Raw genomic sequence first — 22892 nt, forward strand, 5'->3', positions numbered from 1 at the left:
TACTCCTGGTCGCTGAGCCCTTCCCGCCCGCCGACTTGGACCCGCCCCCCGCTACCGGCAAGCTCGCCAGCTCGATCGTCGTCGCCGGGGTCACCGCGAAATCTCCTCGACCGCAAGAAGGAGCCCACAGAGTTCGACCCCGCCTTTCCTCTCACTGCGCCCTCGACTCCTCGCCAGCTGCCGCCTCGCCAGCAGCGCCTTCCGCCCAGCCAGCGCGCCGTAGCGCCTCCCCGCTGTACTAACCTCTGCCCGCAGACCTCAAAACAGCCGCCCCCCCGCCTCCCCTTTCCCCCTTTACCCCAAGGGTCGCCAGGATGTGGCCGGCAAAGCCTCAGACGGCAGCGACGCACGAGCCGTTCCGCAACCATGACGAGCCAGCATCCATGGGCGACGTGAGTCTCCTTCCGAGCCAGCCGGACGGGTGCGAGCGGCCGTACGGCGAGCGGGAGGACGGAGGGTCGAGTTCGCCGGAGTGGGGTCGTCTGCCGTGGTGTCGCGCCCTCTGCGCCGCCGTGCAGGACGCAGAACGACTGCCTGGGATGCATCAAGGCTAGCACAGGCGCCACGAGCCAGGCGATGCGGTGCTGCGCGGTGGAGACGGCGCGACGGCGACAAGGGTCAGCGCGAGGAGGACCGCCGTCGCCCTCGCTCGACTCGCAGCGTGCAGCTGGTCGTGGAGGTCGAACAGTGTGGCTCAGATTGTGCGACGAGCGCAGCAGGCGAACGCGACCTTTCGAGCGAGTTGTGCTGACCCCGTCCTCCTCGTTCCCGCTGCAGGACCAGTACCTCCGCGCCCGTCGACCAGGGTCTGTCGGCTCATCTGCCGGCGGACACTCGGCAGAATCGCAGACCGGCCTCATTGGAGCCGGCGCACCCGTCGCCCGCCACTCCTCCCAGTCGACGAACGGCACCGCAGGAAACGGGACTGGACGAGCGGGAGCGGTAGGCGCAGGAGCGTACGACGATGGACTCGACGACTCATACAAGGGCGGAATGCCCATCGGTCTCCTCGCGGCGTTGGGTGCGTTCGCCTTTGCTGGCTTGCGAAATCTCACTCTCCCGCTGACTTCTCCGCGCGCTTCCAGGTACTCCCTACGCCAAGAAGCCCATCTACAAGTCGAAGAAGGTGCGTAGTCGACGACGAGCTGTCTTGAATCCAGGCTGACACGACTGCCGACAGTTTCTCATCCTCTGCCCGATCCTCACTTTCGGCGCACTCGCCATCGGTATCCTCCTCCTCGTCTTCCCCATCCTCCGCGCCGTCGCCCTTCACACCCTCTCGACCTCGGTCCTCCACATCGACGCCTCCAACATCACCTCCCCGACGAACAGCACCTTCACCCTCACTCTCCAAGGTCAGGTCAAGAAGGTCGGCATCTTCCCCGCCCACCTCTACTTCCACCGCCCCGTCCGCGCATACTGGGTCAGCCCGAAGAACACGTCGCGCGAGATCCAGATCGGACACTTCAACCTGGACTACATCGGCGTCGCTGCCGGACACGGTCGCATCAAGCAGCAGACCAAGTTCTTCATCGACGATGAGCCCGGCTTCACCGAGTTCGCGCAGTACCTCATCACGCAGGACCAGTTCACCTGGCGCCTCAAGTCGACCGAGGTCCAAGCCAAGGCGTTCGGTTTCATCCCGGCCAACCACCTCGACTTTACCAAGGACTTGACGCTTCCCGCCATGGCCAACTTCACCAACATCGAGATCAAGGACTTCCAACTCCCGGGTGACGACCCTGCAGGCGGTATTTCGCTCAGCGTTGTGACCTCGTTGACCAACCCGAGGTGCGCCCGCTTCCTCCTTCTCTCCCTCTCGCGATCATTCCGCTCACCTCGCGTTTCTGCAGTTCCTTCGGTATCGAGATCGGTGTCCTGAGTGTCAGCCTCTTCTACGGTGACCTGCTTCTCGGGCCGGCGCACACGTCGGGACCGGTCAACTTGACGGCGGGCGTCAACTACGTCCACCTCGTCGGCCGCCTCCTCCCGTACGAGAACGACAACGCCGCCCTGCAGAAGCTCGGCACCCTCTTCTCGGCGTACCTCAATGGCGACACGATCCCCGTCCAGGCTCGCGGCTTGTCGATCGACCTGCCCGGAGGCGAGAACATCGCTTGGTTGACGGCCGGTATCTCGGCGCTGACGCTCAACGTCCCGCTCAAGTCGCCGACTGGTCGCATCGCGCCCATCACCGGCATCACGATCCAGGAGCTCTCCCTCCAGTTTGACCCGTCGCAGCCGTACGCTCCGCAGGCGAACTCGTCGGCCGTCTCTGCGACGTTTGGCCTGCCCTTTGGCTTCTCGCTCAACATCGTCCGCCTCCAGAACGACTTTGGCATCGTCGACAACCGCACGATCGTCGCGAGTCTCTCGACGCCGTACGGCTCGTCCAACACAACCATCACGAGTCGCAACGCCGGCTACACCCTGGGAGACATCACGCTTGACCTGCCAAAGGCGCCGCTCACGATTGGCCCCGCCTACACCGACCACCTCGCCTTCGACCAGTTCACGTACGACTTGACGACGACGAACGGCTCGCGCTTCCTCCTCGTCGGCAACACGAGCGCCGTCACCGACACGCCGCTCGGACAGGTCGCCCTTACCGACATCGGCTTCACTGTCCCCGCAGGCCTCATCGGTCTTGAGAGCCTCAAGACGTACCCGACGATCATCGAGAGCGTCGACGTTCTCGGCGGCACGCCGGATGCGATCCTGCTCAACATCTCCGTCGGTCTTACCAACCCGTCGAACCTCGACCTTCAAGTTGGAAACGTCACGTTCCAGCTCTTCAATGGCGACAGCTTCCTCGGTACGACCGTCCTGCCCGACTTGCACCTCACGACGGGCTTCCAGACTCGCCCCTCCGTCGGCTACTTCCAGGCGAACAACAACCAGGGCTCGCTCGACACGCTCACCGCCTTCGTCACCGGCAACGACACCCAGCTTCAGATCTCGGGCTTCAACGGCTCGACCGCGACCGAGTCGCTCACGCAGGCCTTCATGGCTCTCCACCTTAACGCGACCTTGCCCGGCCTCAAGACCAAGCTGCTCAACTACGCCAACTTGACGGTCCTCCCGACGACGGGCGTCACGAACGACTTTGCCGACTCGACGGTCAGCCTCGCCAACCCGTTCACGGCACCGCTCAACATCAAGAACATCCAGAGCAACATCACCTCGTTCGGCCTCTTTGTCGGTTCGATCGTTACCGACACGAACTTTGCGTCGGCGGGACACTCGAACACGGACTCGCCCACGCTACCTTTGTGCGTCTCACGCACCCTCCTTCTGCAACCTTCGCAAGCAACTGACTGATGCTCATGCTTGTCACAGCAACCTGAACTTGTACCCTCCCGACATCTTCTCGCTCCTCCGCGCTCTCGCGGTCGAACAAGGGATGGCGACGGACCAGATCGACGGCATCGTCAAGCTCGGCGGGTACCAGTACGTCCCGACGACGCCAAGCCCGACTTCGTCACGCCGCGTCAAGCGCAGTCAGGAGTACGACGCCTACGGCTATCTCGACGGCCTCGACGGCTCGCCTGAGGGTCTCGCCCAGATCGGCAACGAGACGGGCGACGCTCTCGTCTTCTCGCAGGAGAGCAAACGCAGCCTCGAGAAGCGCAACCTCTACACCGGGTTCGTTCGCAGTCTCCTCCGCTGTCGAAAGATTCGCGACTGACTTTCCGCCCGTTACAGCTTCGACCTCCCGAGCTACGTTCTCAAGGCGTTCTCTGGCCTCAAAGTCAACGTCGACCTCCTCACCACGCTCAACATCGGCGAGTACACGACCTCGCTCAAGTACTCGCAGCCGGGTGTGGCCGCCTACACCGACTCGTCCTTGACCGTATGTCCCCTCGATGCGTTCAACGGTGACACCTGCTGACGATGGTATCCCTACAGCTCCTCCTTCCCGTCCTCGCTCGACCCATTGTTCAGAAGATTGTCGACGAGGCGAGCCTCGGTGTCGACACCGTCATGATCACGAACCCGACGACGCCTTGTACGCCCTCCTCCTCGCCTGTGCGAGTTTGCCCGCTGACCTGTGCTCGCCCCCGCAGCCTTCCAAGCCGGCCTTGTCGGCAACATCCGCAACTCGGGTCCCTTCGACGCCGTCATTGCCTTCGCGGAAGGCCTCACTGTCGCCTGGAACGGCCAGCCGCTCGGTCAGATCGCGATGCCGAACGTCTCGCTCGTCGCCGACGTTGGCGCCGACCTCAACCTCGAGGCTGCCTTCAACGTTGCCGATGTCGGACACCTCACCGACTTTACGGGCTACCTCCTCACCGAGCCGTCCTTCACCTGGCAGATCTACGGCCAGAACCTCGAGGTCTCTGCGCTCGGCATCACCGTCGGCGGGATCTCGATCATGAAGGACGTCGTGCTCACCGGAATGAACGGCTTCAAGAACCTCGTCACGATCGAGTCGTTCGACCTCCCGTACAACGACCCCGCAGGCGGTATCCACCTCACGCTGCAGACGCAGTTGACCAACCCGTCGTCGGTCGGTGTCGCGCTCGCCGGCATCGGCTTCCAGAACTTCTTCGGCGCCACGAACATCGGTCCTGCCGCGTCAAACGGCTCTTTCGCCCTCACCCCGAAGTCGACGATCCAGCTCCCGCTCGTCGGCCGCCTCATTCCACAGTCCGACCCGAAGGCGCTCGCCGACGTTTCGACCATCTTCAACGGCTTCGTCCACGGCGTTCCCTCCGAACTCGTCGTCCACGGCGACAGCGCTGGCAACACGGCAAGCTGGCTCGAGACGGGCATCAAGAACCTTGCGATCCCGGTCATCCTTCCCGCCGCGCAGAACTTGCAGGTCATCAGCGGCATCAACATTAACTCGCTCACCCTCCAATTCAGCCAGTCGGACCCGTGGAACCCGGGTTTCACCACGACTGACACCATCGCCTCGTTCGGCCTGCCCTTCGCGTTCCCGGTCGACATCACCTCGTTGGCGTCGAAGATCTACTCGGCCGACACTGGCTCGGGCAAGCGTGCTAAGCGCGCGAACGGCGACTTTGCCCTTCTGGACATTCCGTCGAACCCGGCCAAGACCGATGTCGTTGCGCGCACGATTGTTCTCGCCTTTGCGAACGTCCCCTTCGCTTCGGTTGATAACAACCTCTTCGCTAGCTTCCTCACGCAAGTCACGGACGACGTCTCGAAGACGTTCCAGCTGCACGGCGCCGCAGACACGGTTGCCGGAACCGCCGTCGGCCCGCTCAACCTCGACGGCATCGCCTTCTCCGTCTCCACCTCGCTTTTGGGCCTGCAAGGCTTGAACGCCCAGCCTGCGACGGTCTCGGACCTGGACGTCTATCACGGCTACTCGAACTACCTGCAGATCAACGGCGAGTCCGCTTCCTCCGCTCATCTCGCGAGCCTGGCTGACCCGCTTCACTTCGATCCGCAGTAAATGCCCACCTTTACAACCCTTCGAACATCACGATCGGTACGGGCGACGTTGCATTCGGCCTCAACTTCCAGAACCAGCAAATCGGCACGGCCAACATCAACAACCTCGTCCTCGCGCCGGGCGTCAACGTCGTCCCGACCGCAGTCCACTACGAGCCGCACGGCGGCGACGCCCAAGCTGCCGGTCAGCTCCTCCTCGAGAACTACATCCAGGATGTCAACAGTTCGACCATCATTCAGGGCACGGACAGCACGACGCCGATCGACTCGCTCAAGCCCGCTCTCAAGACGATCCAGCTCGGCACGATCATTCCGGCGTACACGCAGAACCTCATCACGCAGGCTGCCCTCACATTCCCGATCGACATCGCCACGACCAACAAGGCCAGCACCAAGGTGACGCTGCAGAACCCGTTCACCGCGCAGGTCAACCTCTTGCAGGTCCTCGCGAACGCAACCTACGGCGACAACTACCTTGGACAGGTCAACACGAAGCCGAACCCGGTCTTCAGCACGGCCGGCCACTCGACTGCCACGTCTCAGGACCTTCCGTTCACCCTGAACACCGACCCGAAAGCTCTCATCCGTTTCCTCGAGGCTGTCGCGGCGGCAAACGGCGTCGATCTCGGTATCCTGGGTAGGTCTTTCTCCATCACAAATCGCCTCTGCGAAGCTGACCTTGCGGCCTGCAGTTCCGGAGTTCAACTACGTCCTCGGCCTCGACTCGACCGCTTCCTCGGTCACAACCACCGTCAACACGCAGCCCGAGACCTGCGCTCCGACCGGGACCACCAAGCTCGTCCAGGGCCTCATTCTCGCCGCCGTCAAGAACCTCAAGACGAACCTGACGATCCAGTCGACGGTCAAGCTCGACGACTTCCAGACGCCGCTCGACTTCAACCAGTTCAACGTTCCGACCGTCCTCGATGACTCGGTTCTCTACCTCACCGGCATTCTCGGAAAGACGATCGTCTCGCACATCGTCGACGGCACGGCTCTCACCTTCACGACTGGCCAGGTCACGGACCTCACCAACTCGGGCTTCAAGGTCGCGCTCACCGGTAGCCTCCTCAATGCTGGTCCTTTCGACGCCCTTATCGAGTTCCCGCAAGGCGTCCAGGTCATCTACAAAGGCAACCACATCGCCGACCTCGCCTTGCCGCCCATCTGTTCGTCGGGCGGCAGCGGTGTTCCAAACCTGCAGACGACGGCGACGCTTACGATCACCGACAAGGGTCGCTTCACCGGCTTCGCTACGGACCTCCTGCTTAACCCTGAGTGCGTCACAGCCTCTCTGCCTCTCGCCTTCGAGGCTTGTACTGACGCTTTCGCGGTAGCTTCACCTGGACGATCACGACAAACAAGCTTCGCGTCTATGCCCTGCAGACCATCTTCGACAACGTCTCGCTCACGAAGGACGTCTCGTTCAAGGCGTTCGACGGTCTTCCGGGAGGTGAGCATCGAGTCGTCTGAACAGCTGACGACAGCGCAGCTGACCCTCCTCGCCCACACAGTCACGATCACGCGTCCCGACTTCCCGTCCGACTCGCCTCACGGCATTGCGCTCAAGACCGAGACGGCCATTCCTTCGCTCTCGAATCTCGGCGTTCAGCTTGGAACGGCGACGTTCATCGCCAATTTCCAGGGCGTCGAAGGTGCGTTGCTTTCCTCCTCCCTCTTTTCGCTGCAGCAGCTCATCGTCGCCTCTTTCCTCAGTCGGCCCAATTTCGGCGAATGACCTCACTCTTGCGCCGCTCGCTACGACCGACGCTGTTCTCACCGGCGAGGTTCTCCGCCAGACCTCATCAAAGGGTCTCAACACGCTCGGCGTGCTCTTCTCGCAGTTCTTGCAGGGCGTCAACCAGGTGGGCTTCGGATGTCCTTTCCTAACCCAGCGAGCGGAAGCTGACGCTGCGATTTTGCGCGCAGACTCTCGACGTTACCGGTCAGGAAGTCGTCTCGCCTGCGCAGCCCGACTCGCCCGTCGACTGGCTTTCGGCCGCGTTCAAGAAGCTCACGATCCACGTTACGCTTCCTGGCGGGCACTACGACATTATCCACTCGGTGCGATTCGTCTAATCCTGCCGACGAAGCTTTGCACGCTCACCTCCTTCTGCTCCCTCAGGTTACGCTCCAGGACTTGACGATCCAGATCACCGATCAGTCCGAGGCATACGCTGTGCCGACTTCGAACAACCGTACTGTCGCGATCTACCAGAACCCGTTCGGCTTCTCGCTCACGGCGATTGCTGCTGGCGGTGACTTCTACATGTGCGTGACTTGCTCGCTCCGGCAAGGCGACCCTGTACTCACTCGCCCCCCTCGTGCAGCAACTACAACGGCGTCGACACCGCGCTGCTCCCGCTTCCGGTCGCCAAGTCCGTCAGCGCCGAGACGTCGACCGGCAACAACGCAACGCTCGTGCTCGACTTCAAGAAGCAGATTCTCACCTCGCTCAACACGGGGTCGTTCAACGACTTCTTCAACGCTGTTACGAACACGGCCGACGTCAGCTTCAACCTGCATGGTGGAGCGAATGGTAAGCTCCCTTGTTTCTCGCCGTGCCGGCGTGCGCTGACGTCCCCCCTCCAACAGTCACCGCGCAGACCAACGCCGGTAACATTCCCATCTCGGGCATTCCGTTCAGCGTCGGCACAAGCTTGGCCGGCATCCAGTCGCTCAACGCTCGCCCGACCGTCGTTTCGAACCTCGATGTCCACCACGGCTACCCGACTTACCTGCAGATCCTCGGTGCGTGCCGCTTTCCCGTCTCCTATCCGAGTGTCGCTCACTCCCAACTCCACTTCGCAGCCGACGCGACGCTCTTCAACCCGTCGCAGATCACCGTCATCGTGCGTCTCCACCGCTCTGCGTTCTCTCCGAACTTCGCGACTGATCATCACGCTCCGCAGACAAACGATGTCAACTTCGGCCTCGACTTCATGGACCAGATCATTGGTACTGTCGTCATCGGGAACCTCTTGCTCATCCCCGACACGAACGTTCTCGGTACCGAGGTCCGCTACGCCCCGACTGGCGGCGCTTCGACCGCTGCCGGCATGGTGCTCCTGGCCAACTACATCCAGGGCATCACCTCGAACGTCGCTATCGCCGGTACGCCGAACACGACGCCGTACGGCTCGCTTCAGGAGGCCCTCGGCAGCATCAAGATCCAGACGAGCATCCCGCCGATCCACCAGCTCCTCGTCACGAAGGCTTCGCTCTCGTTCCCGATCGACATCGCCGACACCGGTATCGCCGAGGCCTCGTTCGACCTGTCGAACCCCTTCACCGCGTCGATCAACCTGCAGGCCCTCGTTGCGAACGCCACCTACGACACTTTCTACCTCGGCCAGATCAACCAGCAGCCGCTCAACCCGGAGATCAGCGCGCCGGGCCACAAGAACATCACGTCGCGCAAGGTTCCGTTCCAGCTGACGGACGACCCGAAGTTCCTCATCAACTTCCTCATCGCCGTCGCCAAGGCCAACGGCGTCGACCTCGGCATCCTCCTGCCTGAGTTCCAGTACGTCCTCAGCGAGGCGTCGACGGCGACGTCGGTCACGAGCAAGGTCAACACTGGTAAGGAGACTTGCACGCCGACTGGCACGACCAAGGAAGTGCAGAACATCATTCTCGCGGCGGTCAAGAACCTCAAGACCGACCTCGGCATCCAGTCCACGGTTGCGCTCGACGATTTCGTCACGCCCCTCAACTTTGCGCAGAACGGTGTTCCGACAGTGCTCGACGACTCGGTGCTCTACTTGACCGGTCTTCTCGGACGGACGATCGTCTCGCACATCGTCGACCAGGCGGAGCTCACCTTCAGCGGCGGAAATGTCACCGACATCACCGACAACGGCTTCAAGGTCGCGCTCACCGGTAGCCTCCTCAACGCTGGTCCCTTCGACGCGCTTATCGAGGTGCGTCGCTGAGCACTGCCGAGCTCCTTTCGCTTCCTCGCTGACGCACTCGTTCGCAGTTCCCCGACGGCGTCGACGTCCTCTTCCAGGGCAACAAGATCGCCAACATCAAGCTTCCGCCCATCTGTTCAGCTGGCGGCTCGGGCGTTCCCGACTACAAGACGACCGGTACCCTCACAATTACCGACCAGGGCGGCTTTACCAGCTTCGCCAGCTATCTCCTCAACAACCCGAGGTAAGCTTTCATGATCCTCGAAAAGCGGCAGAACCCCCTCGTGCCGAGGCTGACCCGCACGTCACTCCCGCAGCTTCACCTGGGTCATTACGTCGAACACGGTGCAGGTCTACGCCCTGCAGACGATCTTCTCGAACGTTACCCTCACCAAGAACGTCACGTTCCAGGCGCTTAACAAGCTTCCGGGTGGTGCGTCTCGCAGCCTTCCACTTGCCGGTCTTCGCTTCGTTACTGATCATCAAAATCTCGCAGTCAAGCTTACGAACCCCGACTTCCCCGGCGATGCAAGCAACGGTATCGAGCTCACCGTCGACTCGACCATTCCGTCGATGTCCAACCTCGGCTTCGAGCTCGGCACGGTCAACTTCATCTCGTCGTACCACGGCTCGGAGATTGGTCCAGTCCATGGCAGCGGTCTCACGCTCGCTCCTATGGCGACGACGCCGCTCCCGCTCGAGGGTACAATCATCTACCGCAACGACCCGGCTGGCGTCGCCGCTCTCGGCGAGGTCTTCAGTCAGTTCTTGATGGGCAAGGAGGTGCCGCTCGACGTCACGGGAGACTCTGTCATCACCCCCGCGCAACCCGGCTCGCCGGTCTCCTGGCTGTCGGCAGCCTTCAAGACGCTCACGCTCAACGTCACGCTTCCGGGCAAGCAGTTCGACATCATTTCGGCCATCTCGATCAAGGACCTGATCGTCACAGTCACACAACCGTCTGAGGCGTATGCCGCCCTCGTCCAGAGCAACGAGACGGACGTTACCTACAAGGTGCGTTCCTCTCCGCATCACCTGCGATTCGTCGCTAACCCTCTTTGTCTAACAGAACCCGTACAAGTTCTCGCTTCAAGCCATTCAGGCCGGTGGTGACGTGAGTTCTCGCATACCGCTCGCTCCCCGCTCGCTGCTGACCTTCCTCTCCCTGCCAGTTCATCATCAACTACGGTGGCAGCGACGCTGGACAGCTCGAGGTTCCCGTCCAGGACGTCGTTAGCTCGCAGACCTCGACTGGCAACCCGGTGCGTGCAGGTTCGCCCGCTGCAGAGTCGCACCTGGCTGACTCCCTCACAATTCGCAGGCGGACCTCGTTCTCGCGATCAGGCAGCCAGGACCGCTCGTCGCCATCAACCAGGGCACGTACAACAACTTCTTCGCGGCGATCACGCTGCAGAGCAATGTCGGCTTCACCCTGCACGGCGGCGCCAACGGTGCGGCTTTTCCGTCTTCGCTTTTCCGGGCTCGACTGCTAACGTCTTTCTACATCCCAGTCACCGCACGCACCAAGGCAGGGGACATCCCGATCAGCGGCATCCCCTTCTCGAACATCCAGACGACCTTCCCAGGCATCAACGGCTTCGGCGGCAAGGCCACCATTCCCGAGAGTGCGTTGCGCCCCAGCTTGCTCCCATGTCGCGCTGTCACTGACGATACTCGATTGCAGCGCCTGTCGTCATTGGCGGAGGTTCTGGCGATCCGTTCAACCCCTCGCCTGGCGGCGAATTCCTCAGGTTCGTCTCGGCTCGCTCGACTCAGTCGGCGAAGCAGAGCTGACGATGTGCCTCCTTCAGGATCACGCTCTCTACGATCCTCGACAACCCTGCGCCGCTCGTCCTCCACACGAACGACGCGTCCTTCGAGGTCATCTACAAAGGCACGCAGGTCGGACGAGCCTACATCAACCCGCTCGACCTGTACAAGGGCTCGAACACTCTGCCGACCGAGTTCCACTACCAGCCGGCGAACCCGGGAGACGCTACGGCCGAAGATCTCCTCACGCAGTACCTCGAGACGAAGGGCCAGATTCCGCTTACGATTCAGGGAGACGGCACTTCTACGCCGTACGGCAGTCTCGTGGAGGCCTTCACGGGCGTTCACCTCGAGACGTCGTTCCCGGGTCAAGGTATCCCGCTCGTCCACGACATTCAGATCTTCGTCGACTTTGTTACGGCGTTCTGCAACAACACGGCGACGTTCGACTTCAGGGTGCGCTGCACTGCTTTTTTCGCTTCGCTGCTTCTTTCATCCGGTCGCGCATGTTACTGACGCTAGCCTATTGGCACAGATCAACGACAACTTGAAGACGTACATCACGATCCTCACGCTCAGCGGAACGGCGTCGCAGAACGGTGTCGTTTACGCAACGTTCGACTACACCTTCGCGAACCCGACGACGACGAACGCTGGCGAGAACCCGGGTCCGTACACCGAGCAAGTCCTCGCCAAGCTTCCGCAGGGCGCCGCCGGCAGTCTCCCGCTCCTCGTCAACAGCGCTCAAGGTGTCGACATCGTGCGTTGTCCCCATCCCTCGAAGCGAGCATCGGTCTCACGCTTCTTCTCTCGCAGGACATCACGTCGAAGGTCTCCATCGGTGGCTACGTGGCTCCCTCGTTCAAGTACTCGCAGAAGGCGGTTCCTTACAGTGCGTCATTCGCTTTGCTTCGACTTTCCCCGAATCTCGTTAGCTGACCGCTGTCTTGCGGCCTCGCAGCTGTCGTCATCACCGCTGGTGGCTGTATGTTCTCGCTCCTTTCCTTCCATAGGCGTGCACCTCGCTGACTCGATCTGCTCGCCCACAGCTACTGTCCAGGGAGGCCTCCTCGGTGCACTGGTCGGCTTCTTCGGCGAGCTCGGCAGCCTATTCACGTGTATTGGCGGCGCCTTGTCGCCGAAGGGCCCGATCCCAGGCTTGCTGTCGACTCTCCTCCACATCACAGCGCCCATCTCGTCGATCGTCTCTGTCGTTCGTTCGGACGTCTCGAGCGTGATCTCGGGCGTCACGAGCGTCGTCGGCAGCGTCACACCCGAGGTCGGATCCGTCGTCTCGGGCGTTACGAGTCTCGCAGGATCGGTCGTTCGCGACGTTACGTCGGTTCTCCCGACTCCCGCCGCGTCTGCTGTCGGTGCCGCCACAAGCGTCGCCGGTGCTGCCGCAGGTGCCGCAACGAGTGCGGCGGGAGGTCTTGTCTCGAAGGCGGCTGGAGCGGTCGGCAGCGTTGCTGGTGGCCTTGGTCTCCGCGAGCGTGACCGTGCGTTATCTGGTGTTCTCTTCGTTCCCTCACTGATCGACTGACGCCCTCTCGCCGCAGAGCTCGCCCTCGAGGATGTCTTCGCGCAGCCTACGCCGACCGCCGTCCCTGTTCACACAGGAGGCAACTTTGGCGCCGTCGACGATCTCACGCCGACCTCGACCGTCGAGGCTGACGCCGCGAGCCCCACCATCACGCCTACGCCGATCGTCCAGACGTACACCCCGCTGCGACCCGAGGACAGTCTCGCGATCGCCGCGTACCAGGGCGGCGTCGACCCGGCCGTGTTCTCGCGCGTGCTGAAGAAGTACGGCTACGAGCTGGGCGAGGACGTGCAGGTGTACCGCCAGAAGCGCGAGGAGCGCGAGCGCGAGGCGAAGCTCAAGAAGCGGACTGAGGAGGTCGAGAAGGCGCAGAAGAAGAAGCGGTGGGGCAGTCGGACGCACTGAGTTGCTCTCTCTCTCGCGCGAGAGTAGCTCCGTCGTAGCGCACTTGCCGCCTCGCACCCGTATTCGGACACTTTGACCCAACCCCCTCTTGTTGTACCTATCGTTTCCCCTTCGCCTTTCTTTCCTTTCCTCTCTCTTCTCGTTCTCGCACACCCTTACCTCAGCAGCAACACCCCCTCGCGCAAACCCAGCAACACACGCTCTCCTTAGCTGAAGTTACCCTCTTCCTCTCTCCTCTCTTTCGGTGGTACTAATTCTCTCTCTTTCGAGCTGTGCCTTTTCTCTTTCGTATCTATCCCTTTTCCCTCTTCTCTCTCGCAATATCAAAGAGGCAGTATGTACCGGGATTCAAACAGCAGTCACCGTCGCGCACCTTCGATATCCTTACGAGCGAGAGAACCTTCGCGAGCAGCTTTTCCTCTGAGTGCCCTCTACCTAAACCAAGAGCGATGCGAACGATACTGCAAAATGCACTTTCCTCGGCCCCTTCTCTCCCCCTACAAGTCTAGCCTCCGCCGCCTTGCTCGCCGCCAGCACCCACAAACCTCCCTCTCAAACCCTGCGCCTCACTCGACCTCCTCCCCAGCCCCTGCCCTTGTCCCGTCGCAGAAGAAGGCGGCGGTGAAGCAGTATGTTGCTGCACGAGTTGGGCGGTATGTCTCCTCACCATCCCGGGCGGTCCTCCCTGTGCGGGCAGAGGACGAGTGAAGCGCGATTGAGCGGGCGAAGGGGGTTGAGAGCGCGGTGCAGGTGGGAAGGAGGGGGTTTGGGGAGAGGCAGAAGGGAGGGGGAGGGGGAAGCGGGGATTTGAGGGGGAGAGAGAGGGCGGTAAGGCCGAGGTTGGGCGGGGGGAGGGAGCGTGGAGGGAGAGACTTGGTGGGAGGGAAGTTGAGAGTGGGTTCGGGTTTGGGTGGTGCGGGTGGGGAGGGCAAGGGGAGGGAGGGAAGGCGGAGTGGTGTGAAGAGGTAGGTGACATGCTCACCCCCGCTCCTCCCGCTCCAGGGAGGAAGCGGTCATTCGACCCCTGCCGACCGACAAGAGAGAGATGCGGTCGCCCCTGCTTCGCCGCTGCCACCCCCGAAGAGCCAGCCGCATACGCCTCCCTCGCTTCGACACTCCCTCCCGCTCCGCCATTCGCACTCGCGTAAGGCTGAAACCCAAACGTCGGACTCGGACTCCTCGGGACATCCATCCTCGGTCCCGCTCCTGCATTCGAGAGCGGCAGGGAATGCGCCAAAGTCGAAGGGCGTAAGGAGGAGGGGATGATGGAGAAGCACGAGGAGAGGGCGGATTTCATCATTGAGGAACGGTGGCGGGCGTGCCGGCCTAGGGTTGGCGAGTCGGGGCTTCGGGACTGGGAGGACGGGACGGAGAGGGAGGGGGAAGAGGGGGCGGCCGAAGCGCGGCGGGAGGAGGAGGAGGAGCCTTCGCCTGCGCGCGCGACCGAGGGTCAGCTTCTCGACAAGCGGGAATGGGAACTCAGTCGAGCGTACCGGACGACGGCAGGACGTTGTCGTTCGCCGAGAGCGACAAGAAGAGGTAGAACGGCACGAGCCAGACACAAACCCCAAAGTAGGTCGCGACCTCCAAGAAGCTCTCGGTCTGGGCTCCCTGACTCGCGTACCGGCCCTTGCGCGGGTCATACCGCGGATAAGAGTGGTGTGAGGCGGCTGCGAGTGAGCGGGAGGAAAAGTGTCGGAAGGAGAGGTAGTGCGAGAGGAGGACGATCAGGCAGGAGAGGACGAAGGTGAGGGATTTGACCGAGATGACGGGCCAGTGGCGCGAGAAATTTTGGAGGCTGCGCCCGCGTGTGGGTGGAACGGTTAGCTCGCGTGTCTAAGGGGAAGGGAGGCGAGAGGGGACTCGCTAGATGAGGTGTGCGACGACTCCGACGGCGACGAGGTGGAGCGGCAGTCCATCCACCACGTAGAGCAGTCCGAACAAGACGATCTCTGCCTGTCGACGCGTGTCACGAACAACGGCGTCAGTCGAGAGCCAGTGCAGGCGGAACTGGCAAGGGAAGGGAGGGACGGACGTAGATGATGCGCTGTCCGACGGTCTTTGCGAATGCCGAGTGTTCTTCTATGACCTCTGCGACATAGAGCAGTCCGTTTGCTGCAGGGCGGAGCGTGAGCCGGGGGTGAAGAGTGACGGGTGAGATGGGAGGTTGCGCACCGAGCGAGAGGAGGGCGAAGCAGAACCCTGCGAGTCCTGCGATGTACGACACGAGGTGCAGGACGAGCACCATGGCCGTGCACACTCTCTCGAGCACTGTATGAGCGTGTGAGTGTGAATGAGCGAGCGAAGGAGTTGCGCGACGAGGTGGGGACCACTCCAGCTCGCTCGCAACGGCTCACTGTGTGGCATGACCTGGTACAGGTGTATTCTGACAGTCTATTGTGAATTACTGGCTAGTCACTCGATTTTCTGCGGGTGCGGACGGACGCCAGCTCGCATCGTCCTCTCGTCCTCGACTTCAACTTCTCACTCGCTCGCTTGCTCGTGCTGTGACTGGGACTGGGTGTGACTGGCACGCCTGCTCGGATCGGGGACTGCCACGCTACTCGACACACCGCCAGCTCGACCGCGCGACCGACGACCGCCGCCTCGGGACCCCTTCAAGCGACTCGCTCAACTCGACCCGCTCATCCAGCTCGCATAGGGCTCGAGGGGACTCGCGAGATGGCCCACACCGACCCCTCTACCCTCACAAACCTCGCACACCTCGCTTCCCCGCCCCAAACAGCCACCGCCGCCGTCCCCTCGCCCGACTCGCTCACCCACGCTCTCGCACAACGCTACCGCCTCGACCGGGCAGCGACTTGGTGCGGCGACTCGACTCTCGTCGCGCTCAACCCGCTCGAGGTCAAGGCCGACGTGAGCGAGGCGAGCAAGGCAGAGTACGAGCAGCGCGTGTATGCGCCGAGGGACAGGGCGAGGAGCGGGGGCGACGACGTCCAGCCCCATGCGTACGACCTCGCGTGCAGGGTCTACTTTGCCATGAGGAGGACGGGCGAGTCGCAGTCGATCCTGTACTCGTGAGTCGGCGTCCGCGAGCGAGCCCTTTCTCTCGATCCGCACGCTCACTCCCATCTCCTACGCTCCCAAAGCGGCCTTTCGGGTTCCGGCTCGTCCTCTCAGCAGCAGCTCGTCACCGCGCAACTCCTGCGCCTCTCGACCTCGGGCAAGAAGGACACGCGCCGCGCCGAACAGGTCCAAGCGCTCCAAACGCTCCTCACCTCGTTCGGCTGCGCAAAGACACAGCAGAACCCCTCGGCAACGCGCTTCTCGTCCCTCCTCGAGTTGCACTTCTCGAACGCGGGCAAACTCGCGGGCGCAAAGGTGCTGGCGTACGGGTTGGACAGGACCAGGTTCGCCAAGCTCGGGAAGGACGAGCGGACGTTCCATGCGTTCTACCAGCTCGTCGCCGGCTCGACGCGCGAAGAGAAGGACGAATTTGGTATACTCGACGATGCGGGCGCGTACAACCTCTTTGCGAAGTCGTCGACGTACCGACTCCCGCCTGGCGTGCCCAACTCGGACGACTCGATCGCGTTCGACGAGCTCCGCGCCGCCTTCAAAGTCCTCGGCTTCAAACCCCGCCACGTCGCTTCGATCCTCCGCACCCTCTCGGCAATCCTCCTACTCGGCAACCTCGAGTTCGCAGAACACCCCGAAGACCCGTACAACTTCCAGTCCGACCCGGCGTGGGTGACGAACCGCGATGTCCTCGAGCGGGCAGCGTCTCTCCTCGGCGTCTCGAGCGAAGACCTCGAGCGCGCATTGACGAACCGCGTGAGGTGGGTCCGCAAGGAAGTCACGGCGACCATCTTGCGAGCCGAGGGCGCAGACGCACAGCGCGACAGTCTCATGGCTGCGCTGTACTCGATCTTGTTCGCCTTTGTCGTCGAGACGGCCAATCACCGACTCTTTCCAGGCGACGAGGCGATCGCCGCGCTGCACAACGAAGGCGGATCGTCGATCGTCCAGTTCTCTCAGCCGGGATTCACGAACCACTCTTCTTCCCGCCCTGGCTCGCGCACCTCGGTCCTCATTCAGGCGTTGAACGGCTTCGACGACTTTCTCCACAACTACCAGTCCGAACTCGCGCGGTTCTGGACGCTCGAGCACGCGTTCGATGGAGATTTGGGCGTCGTTGCGCGCGCGCAAGAGGACGGGGTCAAGGTCGTTGATGTGCTTCCTTCGGATGACGGGACGGGGAGGATCGAGTTGATGCGTGGCGGGAGGGTCGGTGGGAAAGCGGATGAGAAGCCGGGTGGGATCCTCGGTGGGTTGGCCAAGACTGGCGCGGCAATGGTGCGCAAGGGTCTCGGGGCGGACGAAGCCGACGACGAGTTCCTCCGCGGAATGAGGGACCACTTTGCTGCCCACCCGAGCTTTGTCTCGCACCCTTCTGGGCCCGGCGCGCGCACGGCTTTCGCAGTCAAGCACTTTGGTGACCAACAAGTCGTCTACGACGCGCACCACTTTGTCGAACTCGACTTGGACCAACTCGATCCGGACCACGTCGCGCTCCTCCGCTCGTCGTCCGACTCGTTCGTCGCGAAACTCGTGAGCGGACCGAGTCTCGCGGCTGAGGTGCATCCACTCGATGAGAACACGGTTGTCGCCGCGCAGGTGTCGAGTATGCCGCTCCGCCGTCCGTCAAAGGTCAAGGTTTGCGAGGCGTTTGCGCGGGGTGAGGAGGAGGGGCCAGGGAAGGACTACACCGAGCCTCTGCTCGACCCGCTCGCGATCCACCCCGTCTCGGCGCAGATCAACGCGACGACCGCCCACTTGCTCGGCTCGATCCTCGCCCGCACGAACGTGTGGAACGTCATTTCCCTCCTCCCGAATGCGACGATGACGCCTCGCCAAATCTATGCCCGACTGCTCAAAGCCCAAGTCTCGGCCTTCCAGCTCCCGCAACTCGCTGCGCGCCGCCAGTCCTCGGACTTCCTCCACGACGCCGACTTGAACGACTTTCTCATCCGCCATGGAGTGGGCGTCTCGGCGCACGAGAGCGCCCACGATGCGGTGAATGCGTTCCTGCGCGACTTTGGATTCGCGAGCGAGAGGGGCGAGTTTGCGATCGGACAGCAGAGGGTTTGGTTGGGCTGGAAGGCGTGGAAGGCGGTGGAGGATCGTCTGAGGCAGAGCGAGCCGGTCGAGCATCGCCAGGCTGCGGTCGAGGCTGTGAGGGAAGGACGGGTGCGCGAGGCGGAGGAGGCGCTTGAGGGGCGGAGGGGGGACGAGAAGGACAAGGAGGAGCTCGAGGTGGGCGAGGGTGGCCTGCAGGGATACCTCCCGCATCTCGGACCGAGCAGGAGTACGGTCAATGTCGGGTACACGGGTGGCGGACCAGCGGCGATGGGAGGGGAGAGCGTCGACGACCTCCTCTACTCGAATGGCGGGACGCCTCAGACGCCTACCACACCCGGTTACGTCCCCTACTCGGCGGGCGCAGGCGGACTCGGCTCGACCAACGCCTTCGACACCTACCGCTCCGGCTTGTCGCACTACAACCAGCACGACTCGTTCGTGGGCAACCCGCTCCAGCCTCCTTCCGCGCCGTACATGCGCCATGGAGGCGGAGCATACGGCAGCATGGGTTCGCTCGGCGGTGCGGTGGGCTCGGGTCAGCACGCGCACATGGCGAGCGAGATCTGGGGAAAAGACAAGCAGACTCCCGCTGGATTCGGCGCTCACAGCGGCACGCTCTACGGCGTGCATGCGGCGGCGGGTGGCGGCGGCGGAGGAGGCGGAAAGGGCGGCGAAGGCGTCCTCGACCGCGAGGGGAACCCGCAGGAAGGCGAGGGCAAGGCGATCGAGGAGGTCCCGACGAGCAGGGGACGGAGGGTCTGGGTCGCCATCGTTTGGATGTTGACGTTCTGGGTTCCGACGCCGTGCTTGACCTACCTTGGCAGAATGAAGCGGCCGGACGTGCGCATGGCTTGGCGGGAGAAGGTGAGCCCGTCATCGGGTCTTCGGTTCTTCGGCCACGGTGCTGACGTCTCCACCGCCCGCAGCTCGCACTATGCATGCTCATCGCCTTTTTCTGCGGCATCGTCATCTTCTGTGGGTTCCGCATCTCGTTACGTTGCCGTGGATGTCGCGCTGACCTCTCGCACCCCGCAGACATCATCGTCTTCGGCAAGCTCCTCTGCCCGAACTACAACAAGGCGTGGAACACGGCCGAGCTCGGCTACTACTCGACCGCCAGCCAGTTCTGGGTCGCAGTCCGTGGCAACGTCTACGACATTACGAAGTTCTACAAGGTCCAGTGCGTTTCGACGTTCGTCTTCCTTCTCTGGAGTGTCGCTGACGCCCTCACTGCGCACTCAGGCACTCGGACATCCAGGGCGAGACGGTATCGTCGACCGACATGCTCCAGCTCGCTGGCCTCGACCTGACCGGCTACTTCCCCATGTACATTCGCATTCTCGCCGCACTTCGTCCCTGTTGCTGACGCTCGCTTGCGTAGCCCGCTTACATCGGCGTGCCCGTCGCTCGTCACGGACGAAAACCTGTCCCTTCAGTCCCAGGCGAGTTCGCTACAACCTGATCCGGCGACCGCAGCGACTAACGTCTCACCTCCTGCAGAACTTCACCGCCGAGGTTCCGACAGCCGTCCACACGTCGGGCTACCTCCAGCCGGAGAAGAGCTCGGCGCTGTCGAGCGCGTCGTGGTACTTCGACACGTTCCTGCCCAAGATGCGCGACTACCACAAGGGACCGCTCGTCTGGTCGAAGGGCAAGGTCCAGGAGCAGGCCGAGAAGAACAACCGACAGTGGGCGATCGTCAACGGCAGCGTGTACGACTTGACCGACTACTTCTACACCGTGCGTTGCCGCGTCGTCCCGTATTGGAGCTGCTGCTGACCTCTTCCGCCCGCAGGCGAATCTCTTGAACGACCAGAAGTACTTCTTCCTCGACAAGGACCTCGCCAACCTGTGGACCGCGCAGCCCGGCACCGACCTGACCGGCGCGATCAAAGACCTCGGCATGGACTGGCCGACGCTGCAGACGAACATGGCTTGCATCCAGACGCTCTTCTACCTCGGCGATACCGACTTCCGCGAGTCGCCGCGCTGCAAGGTCCAGCCGAACCTCCTGCTCGCCTTTTCGATTCTCATCATGGTCACGATCCTTGCCAAATTCCTCGCCGCGCTGCAGTTCGGTTCGAAGCGCTTGCCCGAGCAGCGCGACAAATTCATCATCTGTGCGTAAGCCCGCTGTCACATTCACTTCGGCGCTGACGAACTTGCTCGCAGGCCAAGTCACTTGTTACACCGAAGGCGAAGAGTCGCTGAAGAAGACGATCGACTCGCTCGCGACGCTCAACTACGACGACAAGCGCAAGCTGATCCTTGTCATCTGCGACGGCATGATCGTCGGCTCCGGCAACGACCGCCCGACCCCGCGCATCGTTCTCGACATCCTCGGCGTCGACCAGAACATCGAGCCCGACCCGCTGATGTACAAGGCCGTCGCGGAGGGTTCGAAGCAGCTCAACTACGGAAAGGTCTGGAGCGGCTTATACGAGGTCGAAGGCCGTGCGTTTTGCGCGTTCCTCTTCGCTCACCGCCGCTGACCTCGCCCTCGCCAGATGTCGTTCCGTACCTCGTCGTCGCAAAGACTGGTCGTCCGTCAGAGCGTTCGCGACCCGGTAACCGCGGCAAGCGCGACTCGCAGATCCTCGCGATGCGCTTCCTCAACCGCGTTCATTTCGACTCGGAGATGTACCCGCTCGAGCTCGAGATGTACCATCAGGTCAAGAACGTTATCGGTGTCGACCCGCAGATGTACGAGGTGAGTCAAGCGCGCCGTTGCGAGGTAAAGAAACGAGGCTAACGCTGCGGCGCAGTTTATCTTCGTCGTCGATGCCGACACTTCGGTTCACGCCGACTCCCTCAACCGCCTCGTCGCCGCCTGCGCCGATGACTCTCAGATCATCGGCATTTGCGGCGAGACGCGCCTGGAGAATGAGCAAGTCTCGTGGTGGACGATGATCCAGGGTGAGCTCGACCGCCTCTTCACTTCCAGCTTCCACTGACGTTTGCCTGGCAGTCTACGAGTACTTCATCTCGCACCACATGGCCAAGGCGTTCGAAAGTCTGTTTGGTTCCGTGACCTGTTTGCCAGGATGGTGCGTCGACACCTCCCCTCGCCAACCCTGCCGACTTACGCTTTCCTTCACAGTTTCTCGATGTACCGGTTGCGGTCGGCGGATAAGGGGAAACCATTAGTGATCAGCTCGCTGATTGTTGATGACTACTCGGACAACAACCTCGACACGTTGCACAAGAAGAACCTGCTCTCGCTCGGAGAGGACCGATACCTCACGACCCTGATCCTCAAGCACTTCCCGACGTACAAGACGAAATTCGTGCAGGAAGCGAAGGCTATGACGGTCGCGCCGCACAGCTGGAGCATCCTCCTGTCGCAGCGCCGTCGTTGGATCAACTCGACCGTCCACAATTTGGCGGAACTCTTGTTCCTGCCAAATCTCTGCGGCGCGCTGTGCTTCAGTATGAGGTGGATCGTCCTCATCGATCTCTTGGGGACGGTCATCCTGCCGGCGACGCTCGTCTACCTCGTGAGTTCCGTCTCCCACCCATCTCCGTCGCTGAGACTTCCCTCCCGACCCCGTCTTTCGCTCCAGGCTAACTCCTTTCGCTCTCACAGGTCTATCTCATCGTCACCATTGCCACCGGATCCGGTCCTCTGCCCGTCATCGCCCTCGTCATGATCGCCGCCGTCTACGGTCTCCAAGCCTTCATCTTCCTCATCAAGCGCCAATGGCAGTACATCGGCTGGCTCGTCATTTACCTCCTCGCCTACCCAATCTACAGCTTCCTCCTCCCCGTCTACGCGTTCTGGCGCTTCGACGACTTCACCTGGGGATCGACCCGCGTCGTCGTAGGAGAGGGCCGGGCGAAGAAGGTCCTGCAGGCCGAAGACGAGGCGTTCGACGAGTCGACGATTCCGCTCGCCAAATTCGCCGACTACGAGGCCGCGCTCGCCGAGGAGACGTACGACACCCGGTCCGAGAAGTCGTACTCGACCGCCGGCTTCTCGCTCGCAACGCGCATCCCGAAGCCCTACCACGGCCACACCGCCTCTCGCTCGACGATGCAGCTCGGCGCCCTCCCGCAGATGCCATCGCAGGGCTTCGGATTCAGCGCGCCCGGCAGCGTCGTCGGCGCACCCGTCTACACGCCCGGTCCAGGCAGCGTCGTGGGGAGCGACTTCGGCTACCCGATGAGCGTCAACCCATACATGCAGCCCGCGACGCTCCAGTCGCAAATGAGCCTGGCCGGTTACCCTCAGCCGCCAATGTCGACCCTCCCTCGCCGCCAGTCCGGCATGTCTGCCTTCTCGTACGGCGGCGTCGCGCCCAGCGTCTTCTCCGTCAATCCCTTCGCCAACCCTCCGGCGCCCCCTCAGCCCAGCGACGACCCGAATCCGAGCGACGAGACCATCATCTCGACCTTGCAAGCCTACCTCGCGAGCGAAGATTGTGAGTCTCGAGCCGTCATCTCTTCGAGATTCGCTTTCACTAACTCCGAACGGCTGCAGTGATGCACCTCTCAAAGCGCAAGGCTCGCGATGGACTCGCCGCCCTCTTCCCTCGCGCCGACTTGACCGCTCGCAAGGACTGGATCAATCAGCAGATCGACGCTCTCCTCTCCGCCTAGACTGTAGCCCTATCACGCACATAATGCCCCCCTCGGTATCCTTCACGTCCCCGCATCGTTCCCCTCATTACGCCCAACTCCCTAGAACAGACACTCTCCCTTCGTCTTGTGGTTTCCCTTCCTCGGTTCTTCTT

At 62.5% G+C, this 22892-nt stretch overlaps 3 protein-coding genes across 3 annotated transcripts; 2 read left to right on the forward strand and 1 right to left on the reverse strand.

Moving 5' to 3' along the window:
- Positions 1 to 314: 314 nt before the first annotated feature.
- Positions 315 to 13056, forward strand: RHTO_07314 (pre-rrna processing protein; the record flags this gene model as incomplete). The annotated part of the gene is made up of 34 exons (XM_016420972.1): positions 315 to 392; positions 778 to 1021; positions 1086 to 1126; positions 1181 to 1791; positions 1854 to 3272; positions 3340 to 3645; positions 3706 to 3853; positions 3910 to 4009; positions 4068 to 5323; positions 5497 to 6061; positions 6117 to 6702; positions 6762 to 6877; positions 6939 to 7079; positions 7141 to 7289; positions 7354 to 7488; positions 7550 to 7695; positions 7755 to 7963; positions 8020 to 8175; positions 8236 to 8276; positions 8337 to 9347; positions 9407 to 9582; positions 9656 to 9771; positions 9835 to 10352; positions 10408 to 10452; positions 10511 to 10600; positions 10660 to 10789; positions 10850 to 10963; positions 11023 to 11089; positions 11150 to 11564; positions 11644 to 11868; positions 11925 to 12000; positions 12070 to 12093; positions 12158 to 12607; positions 12668 to 13056. The coding sequence occupies 34 exons, from the start codon at positions 315 to 317 to the stop codon at positions 13054 to 13056; spliced, it is 10293 nt and encodes a 3430-aa protein (XP_016274699.1).
- A 505-nt stretch (positions 13057 to 13561) lies between these two features.
- RHTO_07315 (protein of transmembrane adaptor Erv26 family) lies at positions 13562 to 15304 on the reverse strand (the record flags this gene model as incomplete). The annotated part of the gene is made up of 5 exons (XM_016420973.1): positions 13562 to 14487; positions 14550 to 14854; positions 14924 to 15012; positions 15092 to 15171; positions 15232 to 15304. The coding sequence occupies 5 exons, from the start codon at positions 15302 to 15304 to the stop codon at positions 13562 to 13564; spliced, it is 1473 nt and encodes a 490-aa protein (XP_016274700.1).
- A 434-nt stretch (positions 15305 to 15738) lies between these two features.
- Positions 15739 to 22758, forward strand: RHTO_07316 (chitin synthase, glycosyltransferase family 2 protein; the record flags this gene model as incomplete). The annotated part of the gene is made up of 15 exons (XM_016420974.1): positions 15739 to 16094; positions 16167 to 19023; positions 19086 to 19134; positions 19195 to 19339; positions 19402 to 19485; positions 19541 to 19601; positions 19660 to 19899; positions 19955 to 20279; positions 20332 to 20613; positions 20667 to 20869; positions 20925 to 21075; positions 21128 to 21206; positions 21260 to 21656; positions 21746 to 22580; positions 22640 to 22758. 15 exons carry the CDS (start codon positions 15739 to 15741, stop codon positions 22756 to 22758), a joined length of 6183 nt encoding a protein of 2060 aa, XP_016274701.1.
- Between the last annotated feature and the right edge of the window lie 134 nt (positions 22759 to 22892).

This window comes from Rhodotorula toruloides, assembly GCF_000320785.1.
Source record: "Rhodotorula toruloides NP11 unplaced genomic scaffold Scaffold6, whole genome shotgun sequence".
In the NCBI taxonomy this organism is placed as follows: Eukaryota; Fungi; Basidiomycota; class Microbotryomycetes; order Sporidiobolales; family Sporidiobolaceae; genus Rhodotorula; species Rhodotorula toruloides.